The 17,016-nt window shown below is 35.5% G+C and overlaps 1 protein-coding gene across 1 annotated transcript in view; it reads right to left on the bottom strand.

Annotated features, from left to right (window-relative positions):
• BRIP1 (BRCA1 interacting protein C-terminal helicase 1) overlaps positions 1–17,016 on the bottom strand; it is a 140,371-nt gene that overhangs the window by 62,908 nt on the left and 60,447 nt on the right. The window contains 5 exon segments of the mRNA XM_006899468.1: positions 6,129–6,290; positions 9,023–9,163; positions 9,273–9,438; positions 10,823–10,977; positions 15,275–15,407. Of these exon segments, the coding sequence (XP_006899530.1) occupies positions 6,129–6,290; positions 9,023–9,163; positions 9,273–9,438; positions 10,823–10,977; positions 15,275–15,407 (757 nt within the window).

Here is a 17,016-nt window from a genome sequence, read left to right as displayed (position 1 = left end):
ACTGGGATAATTGGGATGGGAGTGTCAGAGACAGTGCGATTGGCACAGGAGAGAGCGGAGTTTAGGGCTGTTGTACATAGGGTCGCTATGAGTTGCAGGCGACTCAACGGCACATAACAACCACAACAATTAGGTTCTAAAGTAAAATATGAATGATTGAATGAAAAATCATTATGATTTGTAAACTTTCACTCAAAGAAAAAAGATTTTTAAAAAGGGACTAGAGCTCAGGGATTAGAATATTTTTTTCTTTTTCCACACTTTTTAATTGTAATTCAAGATTCGTTTTTTACTGGTGAGCTGTTTTGCTTGTTTCTTTTTCTTTTTTTTAAAAGAAGTCCAAAGCGCAATGAAGAGCAAATAAAGCATCAGACTTAAAGTACAAGTTGTTGTTATGTGCCGTCAAGTCAACTACGATTCATACTGACCCTTTGCACAATAGCTCTGAACCCTGCTCTATCCTGAGCCTGTCTACTGTCTATGACACATTTACCCTCAGTATCCCAGTTACTGTGTCAATTCATCTCATTTGGGGTCTTTCTCTCCTGTGCTGTCCCGGTGCCTCCTGCCTATATGCCCAAAGTTATGAAAGGAAGAGCCTCAAAATCCTTGCCTCCAAGAAGCAGCTTGGTTTCACCCTTTCCAGGACAGACCTGTTAGTTCACTTGACAGTCCATGGTATGTTCAAAACTCTTCTCCAGTACCACAGCCCAAAGGAGTCAACTTTTCTGTCATCCTTGGTCACTGTCCAGCTGTCTGATGTACAGCAAGTAATTGTGAAGACCATGGCCTGCACCTGGCATACTTTAGTCTTTAGACCGACATCTTTGCTCCTCAGCACTCTGGAGAGGTCCCAAACACCGTATTTTCCTAATGCAAGTTGTCTTTTGACTTTGTGACGACTAGTGTCAAGGGTGTCGACAGTGGAACTGAATAAGCTAAAATGTTAACAATCTCAATCTCTTCTGCATCTATCACAATGCTACATGAACTTGCATGAAGTACAAGTTATGAGCGGGGGAGAAAAAGAGTCATAGTTTGCAGGGGCTGACAAGAAAACGACATTTCCTCTGGGTTTAGTTCAGGTGAAAAAGTACAAGGAACAGTGTGAAAATGAGGGAACTTGGTGATTATGATACAGTATTTACAAAGAACACAATTTTTATTTTCATTTCTTCAGTGCAGATTTTCTTAAAGTACCATAAAAGTTTCCATTTAAGATTATACAAGAGCTACCTGTAAAGCTGAAGTGTAATTCTACTGTAAAACCATACTGCTTATTTCTGTGAAAATACTCTACCAAAATTTCAGTTTTAGATAACAAAATATTTAGGCCTGTAGCTTTTCCATTCTCATTGCAAGTGACATTCAAATTGCATGTTTATACATCTTAATTATTTCCATCTTGTCAGAGAAATCACATAAATAAATTTATTTTAAATTTTTTTAAAGTAACATAACTAGGCACCTAAAAAGTCAAATATTTTAGAGAAACTTAGGGATAGAGATTCTTCTTTTGGGTTTTAAGCCTCAGTTATATGAAAAATGTGATGCTTCTTCATTATAAGATATTTTACTTTATAGCTCATAAAAGGGCAAATAATATTCACACAGAGATTAGTCTACATATACTGATACAGATGATTTTATTTACTAATTGGTGTTCATATCACATGGATGTGTTACCATCAGAAACAATTACTGGTTTTCAGTCAGATTTTATAAATTAGAAGACACTTTGGAATGTTTATGTCTTACTTGGCTATTACTATTTTACTTTTTTGAACTTAAAACCAGTATCTCACTAGGGAGGCAATCGGTTAGAATACAATCTAGTAGGGAAATCCTGCATTCACTCAAATGTCCACAGCTTTTACACAGTTCCAGATGTTCAGTACATTAATAATGCACTAACTCAAAACTTCTTTTTGAAACTTTAGAAAGTGCAAATTGCATTAAGACCTCTTTGCCCTCATTAATGGTATTGTTACAATCCCAGTCCTCTGGAAAATGTTTTTTGGCATGTGTTTAACTTTATAATATTGCCATTTACTTGCTTTAACAGCCAGTACTCAAGTCTTAATGCTTTTAATAGGCCTGCCCAAACAGAACTACCTTCTTTTGCAATCTTATTCACATAATTTATTTCATAGGTAAAATCTGTCACATTTTTCCAGCTGAGGATGATTCTTCACTATTCATTTCATGAGCTACTAATATTTAAGAAATGTTTACTTTCTTATATTTAGTTGATAGGTACCAACAGGTGGAATATGTTAGAAGCAAAATATAGTCTCTTTTAAATAGTAATAAAAATGGAAAATAAAGCAGTATTTTTATAACCTTTAAGTTAAAGTAAGGATGGTGTATCCATATTTCTTATTGTATTCTAACAAAAAATAGGAGAAAATTTAAGATGTTAACTTCTATCGAGACAATTTTCTATACTCCAGCTATCAGATAAAATCTATCTCAGTATCTTCACCTTGTGTATCAGGATTAAACTTTCAGCCAATAGTGATACAGTCAGTTGCACACTTTTAGGGGGTATAGGGAGGAATTCTGTTCAAAAGTAAAAGTAGGATCTCTTGTAGTGTTAACTCTTTGTATAGGAATGAACGATCTTAGAGTCCTCTCTGAAAAGGAGCATTCTCTCTCAATAAATTTGTTAAAAGATCCTTGGAGCAAGATGTCAGACGAGAGGGACACTACCTATTCCAGGCCTTCTACAAAGACACCAGAAAATAAATATAATAGATACAGGTGATAATCCTAGAACTCCGAGTTTCAAAGGAAATAATAAACAAGTAGTTCATTGGCTGAACTAAAACTAAATAAAGAGATAGATGGAGCACTGAACTGTGAATGGACCTGACACAGTGCAGCCAATTTGAACTTTACAGGCAGCTTTCTGATAGGTTCAGGAATCAAGACTGCATGTTTCCACACCAATCAGTGATTGGCTGATGACAGGGGTCAGCTCCCCATACCCTCAGGGGAGTTGATCAAGAGAATGACTTTCCCTCCATAGCTATCTGCCAAGTGTTTTCCTAATCCTATCCCAGCTCTGCTCAGCCTTGGGTCATTTTGTATGTGGCACCGAGAATACATGCACAGTTTTACATTAAGTTATTCTCTCTTTACCTCTGGGTGCCAGTGGATTGTGGTGTACTGGGGCAGGGGTGGCTTAGCCTGCAACCAGCTCCGAGATTGACAGAAGCCAGGCTGGCACGTGTTACATCTACATTTGGAACAGTACACTCTCCATGCACTCAAGTATACTATCGTTGGGCATTGAAGAGGTGGCAGTGCCCGGGAGGAGGCTCCAACATGCTTAGCATCATGTGCCTGTGTGGGTTAGTGAACAGTTTAAACAGCTGCATCTAAGGACAGGTAACCCGGCTTGGGATGAAGTTTCTGTTGGCCTTAGAGAAGCATAGGGCACTCTGCCTAGCTAGGGATGGTGCTTTGTCAATTCAGGGGACAGGTAGGATATCCTCTCAGAGATTGTGTACCTTGCTGACGTGCAGAGGTGTAAATCGTATGGAGTGGTGGTGTAACCCTGAAGCTTGATCCACACAGACATCTGACTAGGTCATAGTTGAGCAGTATGGAACTTGGCTAAAGGCTATCCTCAAAATACATGATATAATTTTAATTTAAATCAAGAAAATATTAAAAAGTAGAGTAACTCTAAATACAACAAGAAAAAAAATTTTTTTTCTGGCCAGAAGCATGAAGCAAAAATATAACCAACAACAAAAACAATTTGGCATTAGATTCTGAGCACTGAACCAATCAAAGGCATAACTAAGAATGCTTAATATCAGAAGGGAAAGGAAAAAAAAATCAGTAATTAAATAACTGGCAAGTAATACTAAGATGGGTGCTGGGAAAGATAATATACAATAAAGGGATGATCAGCATAGTGTCACAATAGAAAGGGGAGACACTGACAGGTACATAAGAAATGAGTCAATAGCAGTGATATAGTCAGACAGGTAAAATATACACACATCAACAAGTCATATTGACCCTATGCACACTAGCACCACTGAAACTTGCTCTATCCTGGGCCAATCTCATTGTCTCCAAAACACCTATCCCCATTATCCAGTTACTGTGTCAATTAATCTCATTCATGGTCTTCCTCTCCTGTGGCAGTCTCTCCACCCTTCCAAGCATAATTTTCTTCTCCAAAGACTGGTCCCTCCTGGCCACGTGCCCAAAGTATGTGAGACACGCTAAAACCCCCTTGCCTCCAAGGAGCAGCTTGGTTTCATCCTCTCCAGAAAAGATTCACTTGTTCTCATAGACAGGTGAAAAAGACTATTCTCATGACCATACAAAGGTTTGGTTATGATAGTTCTACATTCCTATTAGTACTTGTACATGCTGTAAATACATCTATGTATATACAAGAGCCAACAGGAGGCAATGCTAGTAAGCTTCTTAATCATAACCTAACTCTATGAGGAGATGACTTGCTAGTTTTGGAGTCTTGGGACCATAGCATTGAGAGATACGAAAGTCAATAGGTACAGCATAGTCCACAAAGACAATGTTCTACATCCTACTTTGGCAACCAGGGTCTGTGAGCAGTCATCTAAGGCACAAGAATTGGTTCCTTCCCTCTCTGCAACAAAGAAGGGGGAACAAAAGGAAAACAAAGATGTACTAAAGCAATTAATGGACCGTGAAAACTTCAACTTCCACAAGCCAGAGACCAGAAGAATTAATGGTGACTGGCTAACACCACTAATCACTCTAAAATGTATCACAGGAGAGGATCCTGGATAAAGTGAGTGGAATAAAACTAAAAAATATTTAAAAGGTCAGGCTAACTAGTCCAATATAGATAGACCAGTGGAACCCTCAAGATGACATCACCTTTTAAATATGGAATAAAATTCACGCCTCCAGGCTTATCTTTTAGTCAAACAATGGAACGAAGTAGAAAGTGACCAATAAAACTCACACCTTTGAGTCATATAAGTCCAAAAGAACAGCATTTTCCCAAGGAGAAAGCTCAGAAACCAGGAAGGAATAGGACAGAAGGATTTTAAAAATATTATAATTACTGGTAAGAAGTGGAAAAATTATGATTTCATTGTGAGTTTTGTAATTAATGTCACAAAACAAAATGTGTATAAATGGTTGAATGAAAAACCAATTTGTTTTGTTCTTCTCAATCAAATCACACAAAAAAGGATGTTTCTGTTTCCTTCAACTGCGAAAAAATCAAGTTGCCTCTAAGAATAATGTACACAGTTCTCATGTTATGGACAGAATTATTTACCCTGAAAATCCTAACCTCTTTGCCTGTGGTTAAGGAGCTCTGCTAGCACCATCTATAGGACATTAACCCAAAGATGGTATCTCTCTGGTGATTTGATTCCACCAATGCCTCAGTGGCAAAAAGATGTCATGTACAGCCTCCCAAAAACCTGCTGAGAGGTCAGCTATAAATTGGTTCTGGCTCATAGCAATGATTTTGAGATGCCTATGGTATCAGGTCCAGTTGAGAATGGGTTGTCTTTGCTATGTTAATGGGGCAGGATTAATGTACAGTGTATACTGAGTCAATTTCTCTTGAGATATAATGAGGTTACACAAGTAAACTAAGAAGACAGAAAAGACAGGAAGAGAGATCCCAATAAACATGGAGACTTCTCAGAAGCAGCAGTTGAAAAAGACAAAGACCTTCCTCCAGGGCTAACAGAGAGAGAAAGCTTTCCCCTAGAGTCAGCATACTCAATTTGGATGTCTGACTTTTAAATTGTGAGAAAATTATTTTGTTTGTTAAAGCCAGCCACTTTTGGCACTTCTGCTACACTCCCTATAAATAACAATGGTATATCTTAGTCAATCACCAAATAAGTGAAACAACAGTTGATGCTTGTTGTTGTTAGGTGCAATCGAGTCCAGTATGACTCACAGTGACCCTGTGAACAACAGCTGTGAACCCTGCCTTATCCTGTGCCATCTTCACCATCTCTGACATACTTAAGTCCACTCCTGCAGTTACTGTGTCGATCCATCTCTTTGAGGAAGCTAATGATAATTACATATGATTTTTCTAAAGGCAACAAAATCAAATAAACAAAAACCAATTAAAATTATCTTACCTTGTAAGATGGCAGGAAACATAAAATTCCTTGGCTGACAGTCTGGCACACAGATAACAAAAGTGCTCCCACTTCATCCTGGAACTCAAATGTTTCAGTGTGCTGGAACGTCGCACAGAGATTCCGGCCCCTGGGGCCTGAGCCAATGGTGCCAACCCAAACCTAGAATGTGAATGTTTTAGTACTGAAATAATGCATACTCAAGGCAGGCAAATTCTTATTTAGTTAGAAGCCTTAATTACGTATGTGTCAAGAGATCAAGCAAGTTTTTAAGACCTTTTTAAATTTTTTTATTGGTTTGCATATAATCATCCATATACCTCTTGTTTTGTATAACCATTCATACACAATATATTTTTCTTTTTAAATACACAATATATTTTATATAATTATCATTTCTCTATGCCTATTATCACCCCATCTTTTCAAGTCTCCATTGAACATTTTCCATTAACTCCCCTTCTCCCACCCTCCAAATGCCCATCAACAAATGAATGGATTAAGAAATTGTGGTACATTCTCTCAGTGGAATGCTATGTAGCACGAAGGAATAAAGATTTTGTAAAATACTATATAACTTGGGAGAGATTAGAGATTATTGTGCTGAGTGAAATATCTCAGTCACATAAGGACGAATATTGCATAAAGCCACTTATGAAAATTGAATAACTGATCAAGATATGTATAAATGTTAAAAAAAAGAAGGAAGGGGAAAGATAATGGGAAAGAAAAAAAGGCATTTATTTTTAAAATGTTATTCTCCAATTACCTTTAATTGTTTAAAGATTTAATCTATAAAGATATTTCACTATATGGATCATACAGATTTTAGTTAATATTGAGAAGAATTTTAATTCCATACCATTTAAATGTGTTCTTATGAACACACGCTGTACACAGACATACAAAGTAGTCATTCCAGCAGAGTAAGAGGCTGCTGCATGGTTTAGGAAAGGCGGGTTAGAGGATTTTAGTCTTTCTCCATCTGAGTATCATCATTTAAAATTTGTAAAACGGCTTTTGCAGTTAATAAACTATTGTACAAAATTCCATGATGCATCTTCTGTCTCATTTCTATCATTAACGCCTATTTTCAAACTATTAACACGTCTTGTTTCTAACTTACTTTTCAATCCCATCATCAGTTATTATTAATGCATCTTGGTTATTTGTACCAATTTCAAACCACAAAAGTCTGTAGAAATAAGAAATTTCTTCTTTGGCTTTAGTGGTTTGTTTGTAAATTTGGGTAACAGTCATATTAAGAGATCTTCCTTTTATGCATATGGGTATTATCCTATCACTGACAGCATCATACTACAGGGGAGAGCTTGAAATGCTCTTTTTTAAAAAATAAAAGTTTTATTTTCTACTTGTTTACTTACGAAGTTAGTATACATTGTTTTTCATTCTGGATCTTTCCCATATCCTTAATCCACCTCTCCCTCCATGCATCAAATTGTGTGACCTTATGATTAACAACCCCCCCAACATCCTCCCCCTCAGCTCCCACTCTTCCCTCCCTTAGATCCTCATATACATTTTACTAGTTATTTATTTCTACAATAATGGTCTTATAGTATGAATTGTTGGGGAGGGGGATTTAACAATGAATGTGACATCATTTCTCTTCAACTTGTCAGATCCAAAACAGCAGATCATATCATCTGCCTACGATAAATATGCTTATTTATCAAAATGACCAATACCAGTTAATTTTAGTTCACTAATGCCTAGGATACACTGATCTTTATGTGTTCTATTTCATATTTTTCAACTTTGCATTTTCCTAGACTCATAATTTGTATTTTCCACATGCTAATTCTCAATATTTGTAACTGTTTTTACTCTTTTTGAATCTTGCTATTAAGACAAAATCAAGAACTTTTTTTTTTCACTTGCTGAAAGCTTTGCTCTCGCTACATTATTCAGAAAAACTCTACTTTGAGGAGGCAACTCTGCTCCAAACAAACAAACAAAAAGGCAAACAGAAAATGAAACTAATTGTATTGGTATATCCAACTAAACACACACTCTCACAGATGTCAACTAACTTTGGAATACAGTACTGCAACTATAAACCTTTAATGGAATAGAATCTTAATAATCAAACAAACAGCTGCAGAAAAAACCCCTTGAGTTTCTATTAGTAATGGTAGTAGCATTTTATCACTGCTATCTTAGTATTGTGTATCTATAGGAACACAGAGTAAAAAAGTAAATAAGTATATTGATGCTTTCAGAGAACAAAGGTTTTACTGAGGATAAAAGATGTAGAAATATGGAAGAGAAGGAGATGAAAGTATCACTAAAAAATATAGGAAAGAAAGAAAAAATTTTTTAAAAATGTCAGAAGAGACTCTGAAACTTGTTTTGAATATGAAAAAAGCTAGAGTGAAGGGACGAAATGATGCAGAGAGCTGAACAAATGATTTGAAAATCATAGGGTTAATAGTTTATTCAATTATATGTTCAACCATGGAAAAATCTAAGTATAAAGGAATAAAGAGGATCTAAAAAAGGCATGTCAGAGACTGAAAGAAAACAGTGAAACTTAAGTAACTACATATACAACAGTAACTGGATTAAAGAATCAAAATTTTTGTTTTACGTTTTCGCAGGTAAAAACAAAGATTAATTAGAATTAGTATATTATTATATTGTATACACATTCAATATGTACATTTTCGTTAGCTGAGTTGAAAGAATGCTATTTATTAGGACTTCTTTTGTCAATTCTATCAAGTAGAAACGACTAGATTTTAGTTTCTTTTAAAACGGAAATGTTTACTCTCCATAATAGTCCAACTGCTGGCATTAGGTACCTTCTACCCAGTTTCTACAAAATTATATTAAGGTAGAAAGTCTGAAGGCTTTAAAAAATAAAAACTAACCTGTGAGTTATTAATGACATGATTAGCCTCCAGTTGGATGGTAAATGTAACACCAAGTTCTGATGAAAAAGATTTCATTGGTGATAATGTTCCAGATGTCAAAACAATTGTCCGAACTTTGTCATTAATATCTGAAAAGGCCTAAAAGGAAATAATAATTTATATAATTTTTGAAAAAGTAAAACATATCTATTTAATTATTAGTATCGAGCAAAACCAAAGATTCACATTTACAACATAACAGGCTTACCACAGCTGGATTTAAGCACCAAAAATTTAACATACGAACTACAGTTTTCTGTCGAGAACGTTTCTTATTTTTTGGTACAGCAAAGAATGCATTTCTATCAGAAATATCAGCCTGGTTTGTCCAAGAGTAAGTCTGTTGAATAGCAACTTTATAATCATCTGCAAAACTAGATGAAAAGAAAATTATAATTAAATTTTAAAACTCATATAAAATGCTAATTAAACTTTAAAACACACAAAATATATTACCTGCACATAACTTTTTAAATTGATTATATAAAAATTCAGTCAAGAATGTCATTATCTTACCACTCAAAGTCAACCTTCACCCCACGACAACCTTTCTGCTATAAGTTAAGCATTAAACAGTAAAATCAACTCATTCCTACAAGAAACAGCTTAAAATCATATAATTTACCTCTTATTACCCTGTCCTTTACCATTTTCAAAAAGAATTAAGTAAAATTCAGGCTCCCTAACTCCTTGTACTAGAACTGTATGTTACATGTACAGTTAATACATGTAGTTATAAAACAAAACTGTATTAGTATAAAGAAACTAAAAGAGGAGTTACATTTCTTTCATTAAAAGATGGAAAGGTAATTTTTATTGCAAGTTAAGAATGTTTTAAGAGTTAATTATCTATCTATCTATCTATCTATCTATCTATCTATCTATCTATCTATCTATGACAGAAGAACAGATGCCTTCGAATTGTGGTGTTGTGTTGCTGGAGAACAATCCTGAGCATACCGTGGCCTGCCAAGAAAACAAATAGGTCTATCTTGGAGAGGTAAAACCAAGTCTCTCTTTGCAGGCTAGAATTTTGAAGCTCTGCCTCACTTACTTTGGGCGTACGGCTAGGAGAGATCGGTCCTTGGAGAAGGACATCATGCTTGGAAGGGTGGATGGACAGTGCAGGAGAGGAAGACCCCGCATGAGATGGATTGATACAGTGACTAGGGCAATGGAGGGTGATGTGTCAGAACTAGTGAGACTGGCTCAGGACAGGGAAGGATTCAGAGCTGCTGTACATGGAGTCGTTACACATTGCAGGTGACTCAATGGCACATAACAGTGGACAATGGGGTCAGCAGTGTCAGAAATGGTGAGGTTGGCTCAGGATAGAACAAGATTTAGAGCTATTGTTCTTAGGGTCATTAAGAATTGTAGTTGACTTAATGTCAACAATAACAAATTTCAATTGATTCAGTCTATGCCAAAAAAGACTAAACACATTATCATGCCCATATCACAGGTTTATAGCTATATACTTAACCACTGTTGTTGCTATTCTGTACATTCGTATCGAGTTGGAACCATCTCTTGGTTGACCATCCAGTGGATTTTTATAGGCAATAAATCATATAAAAGGAGATTGCCCATCTTACTTCTGTGGAGCAACTAGTGGATCTGAACAGCGTTGGGTTGGCAGTGTAACCCTTTACCATTAAGCCACAAGAGCTCCCTACTTAACCATAAATTCATGTTAACAATCAAGAAGGCTAATATACTTAAGATGAAAAATACGAGTAAGATGTCTTCACTCACCTGTTATTTTGCCTAAAAAGATATTCAAGCACCATAAAAAGTCCTTTGAGTACTATTTGAGTTGAGGCACTAATAATGGGTATTTCTCTTGATTCTTCCTTCCCATAAATTGGTGCAACTTTTTCTTCCTTTTGAAGAACAGTAGAAAGATGTCCCTATAAGACATTACCATATTATGTTCAATATAGTAGGGGAGGTGTGAGAGAACTTCTCAAAACTATAATAACACGTAAATAAAATTGTCATTGAAATTTGAACTAACATCATTAACAGACAATGCATAACAGTGTACTTTGAATTCCCATACAAGCCTAATTATCCTCAAAGACACTTTAACAAGCTAGACATTTAGGAGATTCATTATTTTGTTGTCCAATTAGGAGGTTATTTAATACCCTTCAAAAATTATGAGCTAACTAAAAATGTACCAAATGGCTTAAGAGATTCTATGCCATCATAAAAGCCAAATGATATCCCATAATGAGAAAAATGCTAAATTAGCTCTAATACTGAGAAAAATATGATTATAAAATAAAAGTTCATTCATTGTTGTTTACTCAGAACAAACTCATAGCTGACCCACCAGCAGGTTTTCTGAAGCTATAAATCTCACTAGAGGAAAATGTCCATCTTTCTTTCTGAGACACTTCTAGATTTGAATTGCCAGAGAGTCATGGCCTTTGGGTTAACAGCACAGCTAACTACATGCTAATTTTGAACTTTTAACCCTATGAACGTCGTCATGAGCTCTCTAATTCTTCATAACAAGCAAAATGAAAAGAATGACAACAGGAATGACTATGTGAAATAGAAAATATATGCTAACTGGCTTATTAGTTTGAACATAATCTGTAACTTTTGATATCGATGGAAATAGGAATATTGTTTAGGACAAATAGAAAAAATACAATGCTCTGAAGGTAGCCCAAATACCTCTGGAAGAGTGTCCCCAGGAGAAACAAGCTTGACCACTATGCCATCATTAAGCTTCCCCTGAACACTGAGTCAGCCATGAAGAAGATAGACGATAATAACACACTTGTGTTCATTGTGGATGTCAAGGACAACTAGCACTAAATCAAACATGCTGTAAAAAAGCTCTATAACATTGATATTGATGGTCAACACCTTGATTATGCCTGATGGAGAGAAGAAGGCCTATGTCTGCTGTGCTCCTGACTATGATGCTTTGGATGCTGCCAATAAAATTGGGATCATCTAAACTGGGTCCAGCTGGTTAATTCTAAATACAAATTTTTCTCACCATAACAACAACAGCAAAATCCTACTTAAGGAAATATAAGTAGATCTCTGGAACAGAATTAAGTCCAGAAAATAAACCTACATAACATATATGAAAATTAAATGAGTAGCAGTGATAACATAATAAAGGTAGACCATTTAGTAAATGGTGCTAGGATAATCCAACCATCCATATAGGGAGAAAATGTATCTTTTACTTCACAAAATTAACAAATATAAACTGCTGGATGATTGAAAATTTTTTCTTAAAAGTAAAGACTTTAAGACTTTAAACTGAGAAGAAAAATATACTAAGGGGAAGGAAATATTGCTAGAAACTACACTCAAAAAGTACAACTTAAAAAGGAAAAAATATTGTTGAATTTTAATGCACTAAAATTTGAAATCTTTTGGTAAAAAATACCCTATTTAAGCAGAAAAAAATGTGAATGCAGTGCAATAATTTACAAGGCACTATCAGTACTTAGAACATAAAAAGAAAATAAGCATAAGCACACTTTTTCAAGATTATTCCTGTAGAGATACTGAGAACTTCCTTTAGCATTTCCTAAATTGTAATATTTTTTTTATTTTCATAATTTTAATGAACATTTAGAGAGATTTTGGATTTCCATTCATTCATTGTTGCACTTTTCTCCCTAAATTGTAATCTTCATGAGGTCTGATTGCTAAGAGTTCTCATCCACAGAGCCTATCAAGAAGTTTTAAAAAACCAGCCAAAAGAATGCAACCAAAATAGGATCTCTGGTGGCCTAGTGAGAAGGGAGCTCTGTTAACTCAAAGATGGGGCCTCTCTGGCTGGTCAAATACACCAGTGACTCTGAGGTTAAGAATGGGCAATCTCCTTCCATGAAATTTACAGTCTCTGAAAACAGCTGGAGGCTCAGTTAAGAGTTCTACAGATCAGAGTAGAATTTTCCCTTTGGGTTTCCTAGGTTTTAATTGTTAAAGGAGATTATTTCCAAGTTTTTTCTCTCAAGAGCCCATGTTGCTGATGTTGTTGTTATGAGCCATCGAGTCACTTGCAAAAGACACATAGTGATCCTATGTACAATAGCTCTGAACCCTGCCCTATCCTGAGCCAGTCTCTAGTGGGATTAAACTGCTGGCTTTTGGGAAGCAGCTGAGCATTTAACCACTAGGCTCTCCTAACGCATCCATATTATTTTTTTAACAAAAAGAAGCATATACCAAATAACATATACATTTATAATAAGCAAATATATGCACAAAAATGTATCTCTCCTCAACCTCACTGCCATCAAATTGGAACCGATGCATAGCTGACACTCTAGCAAGTTTTCAGAGACTGTATATTGCATAGGAGAAGCCGTCTTATCTCCCCCACTGACTGCTAGTGTATTCAAACTGTCAGAGGTTTTCTTTCAGTTAGCAACTCACCTCCCTATATAAAATGCTAACAATGGTCATATTTTAGTTATGCGTTACTTTTTTTCTTTGTTCTATTTAGCTATTTCCTATTCTTCTCTGAATGTAAAATTTATTTATACATTTTAATTGAAGTATAACATATAGTACAGTAGAAATAAATTTGCATCTAATTAAATACATACATACATTCATATAACTAATATCCAAACAAAACACAAACCCAGATGGTTTTCTTACAACCCTTACCAGCCAAAACTGTATCCTCATGAGATAATCATATTTAGACTTTCATCATAATTAAGTTTGTATGTTCTTAAGTTCCATAAAAGAAAACTATTCAGCTTGTACTCTCCTGTATCTCATTTCTTTCACATAACAAATAAACATTACTTTCATAAGATTTATCTGTATTTTGGTGGTGGCAACAATTCATTCTTTGTACTTGCTCTGTAGTATTTCACATTACATACCAGTTTGCTACAATTTATCCATTTTGCTGTATGACTGACTTTTAAAATATAAAATGTCTGTGTATAAAAAGATTAATAAAAGATGTCACAGTATGGAAAAATGCCTACAGTACCTCATAGCATTAAAAAAATAAGGACTAAAATTTAGTGGAATAGTGTTTAAAAATATTATGTTAATATTCATATATCCAGAATGCTTATAGTAATTAGCATTTGCTTTGTATCTGAAAGTCTTTTCAATCACGTGCTATGCAACTGAGAACTGGATAATGAGTAAGGATGACAGAAGAATTTATGCCTTTGTGCTCTGGTGTTGGAGAAGAGCACAGAATATCCCATGGACTCAAAAAAAACCAGGTATGTTTTGGAAAAAGTGCAGTTTGAGTGCTCCTTAGAGGCAAGAATGGAGAAACAGTGTCTCAGATATTTTGGACATGTTGCTAGGAGAGGTTATTCCTTGGAAAGGAAAGGGAGCAAGACCCTCAATGGGATAGATTGATACAGTGACTGCAGTAATGAGCTTAAGTGTGCTGGAGATGATGAGGATGACACAGGATAGGACAGGTTCAGATCTGTTGTTCACAGGGTTGCTCTGAGTCATACTCATCTAGACAGTATTTAACAACATGGGTATTAATTATGTTAGGAACTATTCTAACCTTTTTTAATTTAAAAAAAAATGTCTTAGGGGAGCTCTGGTGGCCTAGTGGCAAGAAGCTGCACTGCAATCCCAGAGGCACACGGTTCGAATCCACCCGATGTTCTGCCGTGGAAGGAGGGACAATCTCCTCCTGTACCAGTCAGATTCGATTTGACAGTACACACACACAAAAATAATAAATTTTAAAAAAAAAGTCTTAGAGAACTACAATGAAAGTTATGAAATTCCTAAGCAGAAAATTATGCAAAAGTAGCATACTCCTATAAATTATATATACATCACAAGGTTCACAGTCCACCCATATTCACACATGACCTCTATCCATGGACCCTCAGACTTATAACCTTGCAATTTAGGAAAGTAAAATACAGATTTCTTCCCTCTTTATTTTCCAAAATTAAAAATTCAATTTTAGAAAATGACAAAACTCAGCTACAATCTAAAACTTAACATTATTTAACTTCAAACAAATCAATCTCTTTAAATTTTATTCAAACTAAACAATGGTTTCAAGTGTAATTTAACATAATCTAAAATTTACTTAAACTGAGGAATTAAAGAAAATTTAAAAAACAATTTGCTATATTTATTAAATCATTACTTGATCAATCTATTAAATAACTTCAAATTCATAACATGAATTGCACAGACGAAATAAAATTTTACCTGCAAAATGGGAAAATTGGTAGAGGTGATGCCCATTTTGTGCAAATGCAAAATCATTTCATTCCCACTCCATATTTTACAAGATGATTCATAATCTCTTTCTACAAGATGTTCGGAGTTTGTTTCTAACCAACTAGAATAAATAAAACCGTTCCATCAATAACTGTAATTATTGCGCAGCAATGATTTATATTCTTTGAAGTTTGTAAGACATCAATTTTCATTAAGACTCTTTTTTAAAAGCATGTACTTCTCATGCTGCAAAATAAATATAATACATCTAAAAAAAAATATAAGCTTTAATTAAGAAAAGAGACCGACACATGAAATTTTCCAATCATGTTTTATGGATACATGCTGCTTCACTCAACTCTTACACATCTACAACCATAAACCTAAATTCTCGGTTATCCTAAAAATATGAGTAGGATTGCCTAATGTGGTTACCAAGGCTATAAACTTAATGGGAGCAAACGGCCCTTCTTCCCTCCTTTTAGTTACCAACCCTTTATTTAATTCACTAAACCTTCAGAAATAAAGGTGACAGAGAAGAATCAATGCCTTTGAATTGTGGTGCTGGAGAAGAGTACTGAACTTACCAGGGACTATCTAGAGAACAAACAGGTCTGTCCTGGAGAGGGTAAAGCCAAGCTGCTGCTTGTCAAAAGAACGAACAAGTATGACTGAGAGAAAGTGCAATCAAAGTGTTCCTCAGAGGCAAAGAGGGTGAAACATCATCCCATATACTATGTGTCTGTTGTTAGGAAGCACACCACTCCTTGGAAAAAAACATGTTTGTAAAGGTCACTGAATATGAGGAAGATCTTCAACAAGATGGACTGACATAGTCACTATCACAACTGGCTCAAGTATATCAGAGATGTTGAGAACGACACAGCATAAGCAAGGTTCAAATCCGTTTTTCAAAGGGTTGTTATGAGACATTGTTGACTCGACAGCACCTAACAACATGTCATCAGAGTTCTCTTGCTAACTCTCTCCAAAATAATAACCTCTAACTGAAACCCAAAAGAATTGATGCCTTTGAGTTGTGGTGCTGAAGAAGAGTACTGAACTTACCATGGACTAAGCTGCTGCTTTGAGACAAGGATTCTGATACTCCATCTCACATACTTTGGGCATGTCGCTAGGGAAGAATAGTACTTGGAGAAGGACATCATGCTTAGAGGACAAAAGGTCAGTGCAGAAAAGGAAGACCCTGGATGAGATGGATTGACACAGTGGCTGTGGCAATAGGGTAGGATGTGTCAGAAATGGTGAGTTTGGCTCACAGTGAAGCAAGGTTCAGAGATACTGTCCACAGGGTCACTACATGTCATTGCCAACTTGACAGAACATAACAGTAACAGCAGCTGCAATACTGAAGGATTCTATGGGCAAAATCTTGAAAGATGCAGGAAATATTAGAAGATTAAAGGAAAACGCATTCACTGTGCCAAAAATAATTTGTCAACACTGAACTCATTTAGGAAGTAGCATTTTATTAAGGAGTAACAGTACTGAAGAAAACAGTCCACACATCACTGAAGCTCTGGTAAAAAATAAGGCCCTAGGAACTGATGGAATACTAACTGAGGTATTTCAGTAAACATTTGCAGTACTAGACATGTTTACCAATCTATGCTTAGAAATTTGGAAGAAGGCTACCTGGTAATTGGAAAGGAGATTATATATATATATACACACACACAAACACACACACACACACATATATATATATA

This window comes from Elephantulus edwardii, unplaced genomic scaffold (assembly GCF_000299155.1).
Source record: "Elephantulus edwardii isolate Elephantulus edwardi_28Jun2011 unplaced genomic scaffold, EleEdw1.0 scaffold00257, whole genome shotgun sequence".
Taxonomy (NCBI): domain Eukaryota; kingdom Metazoa; phylum Chordata; class Mammalia; order Macroscelidea; family Macroscelididae; genus Elephantulus; species Elephantulus edwardii.
This window is presented reverse-complemented; position numbering and strand designations above follow the sequence as displayed.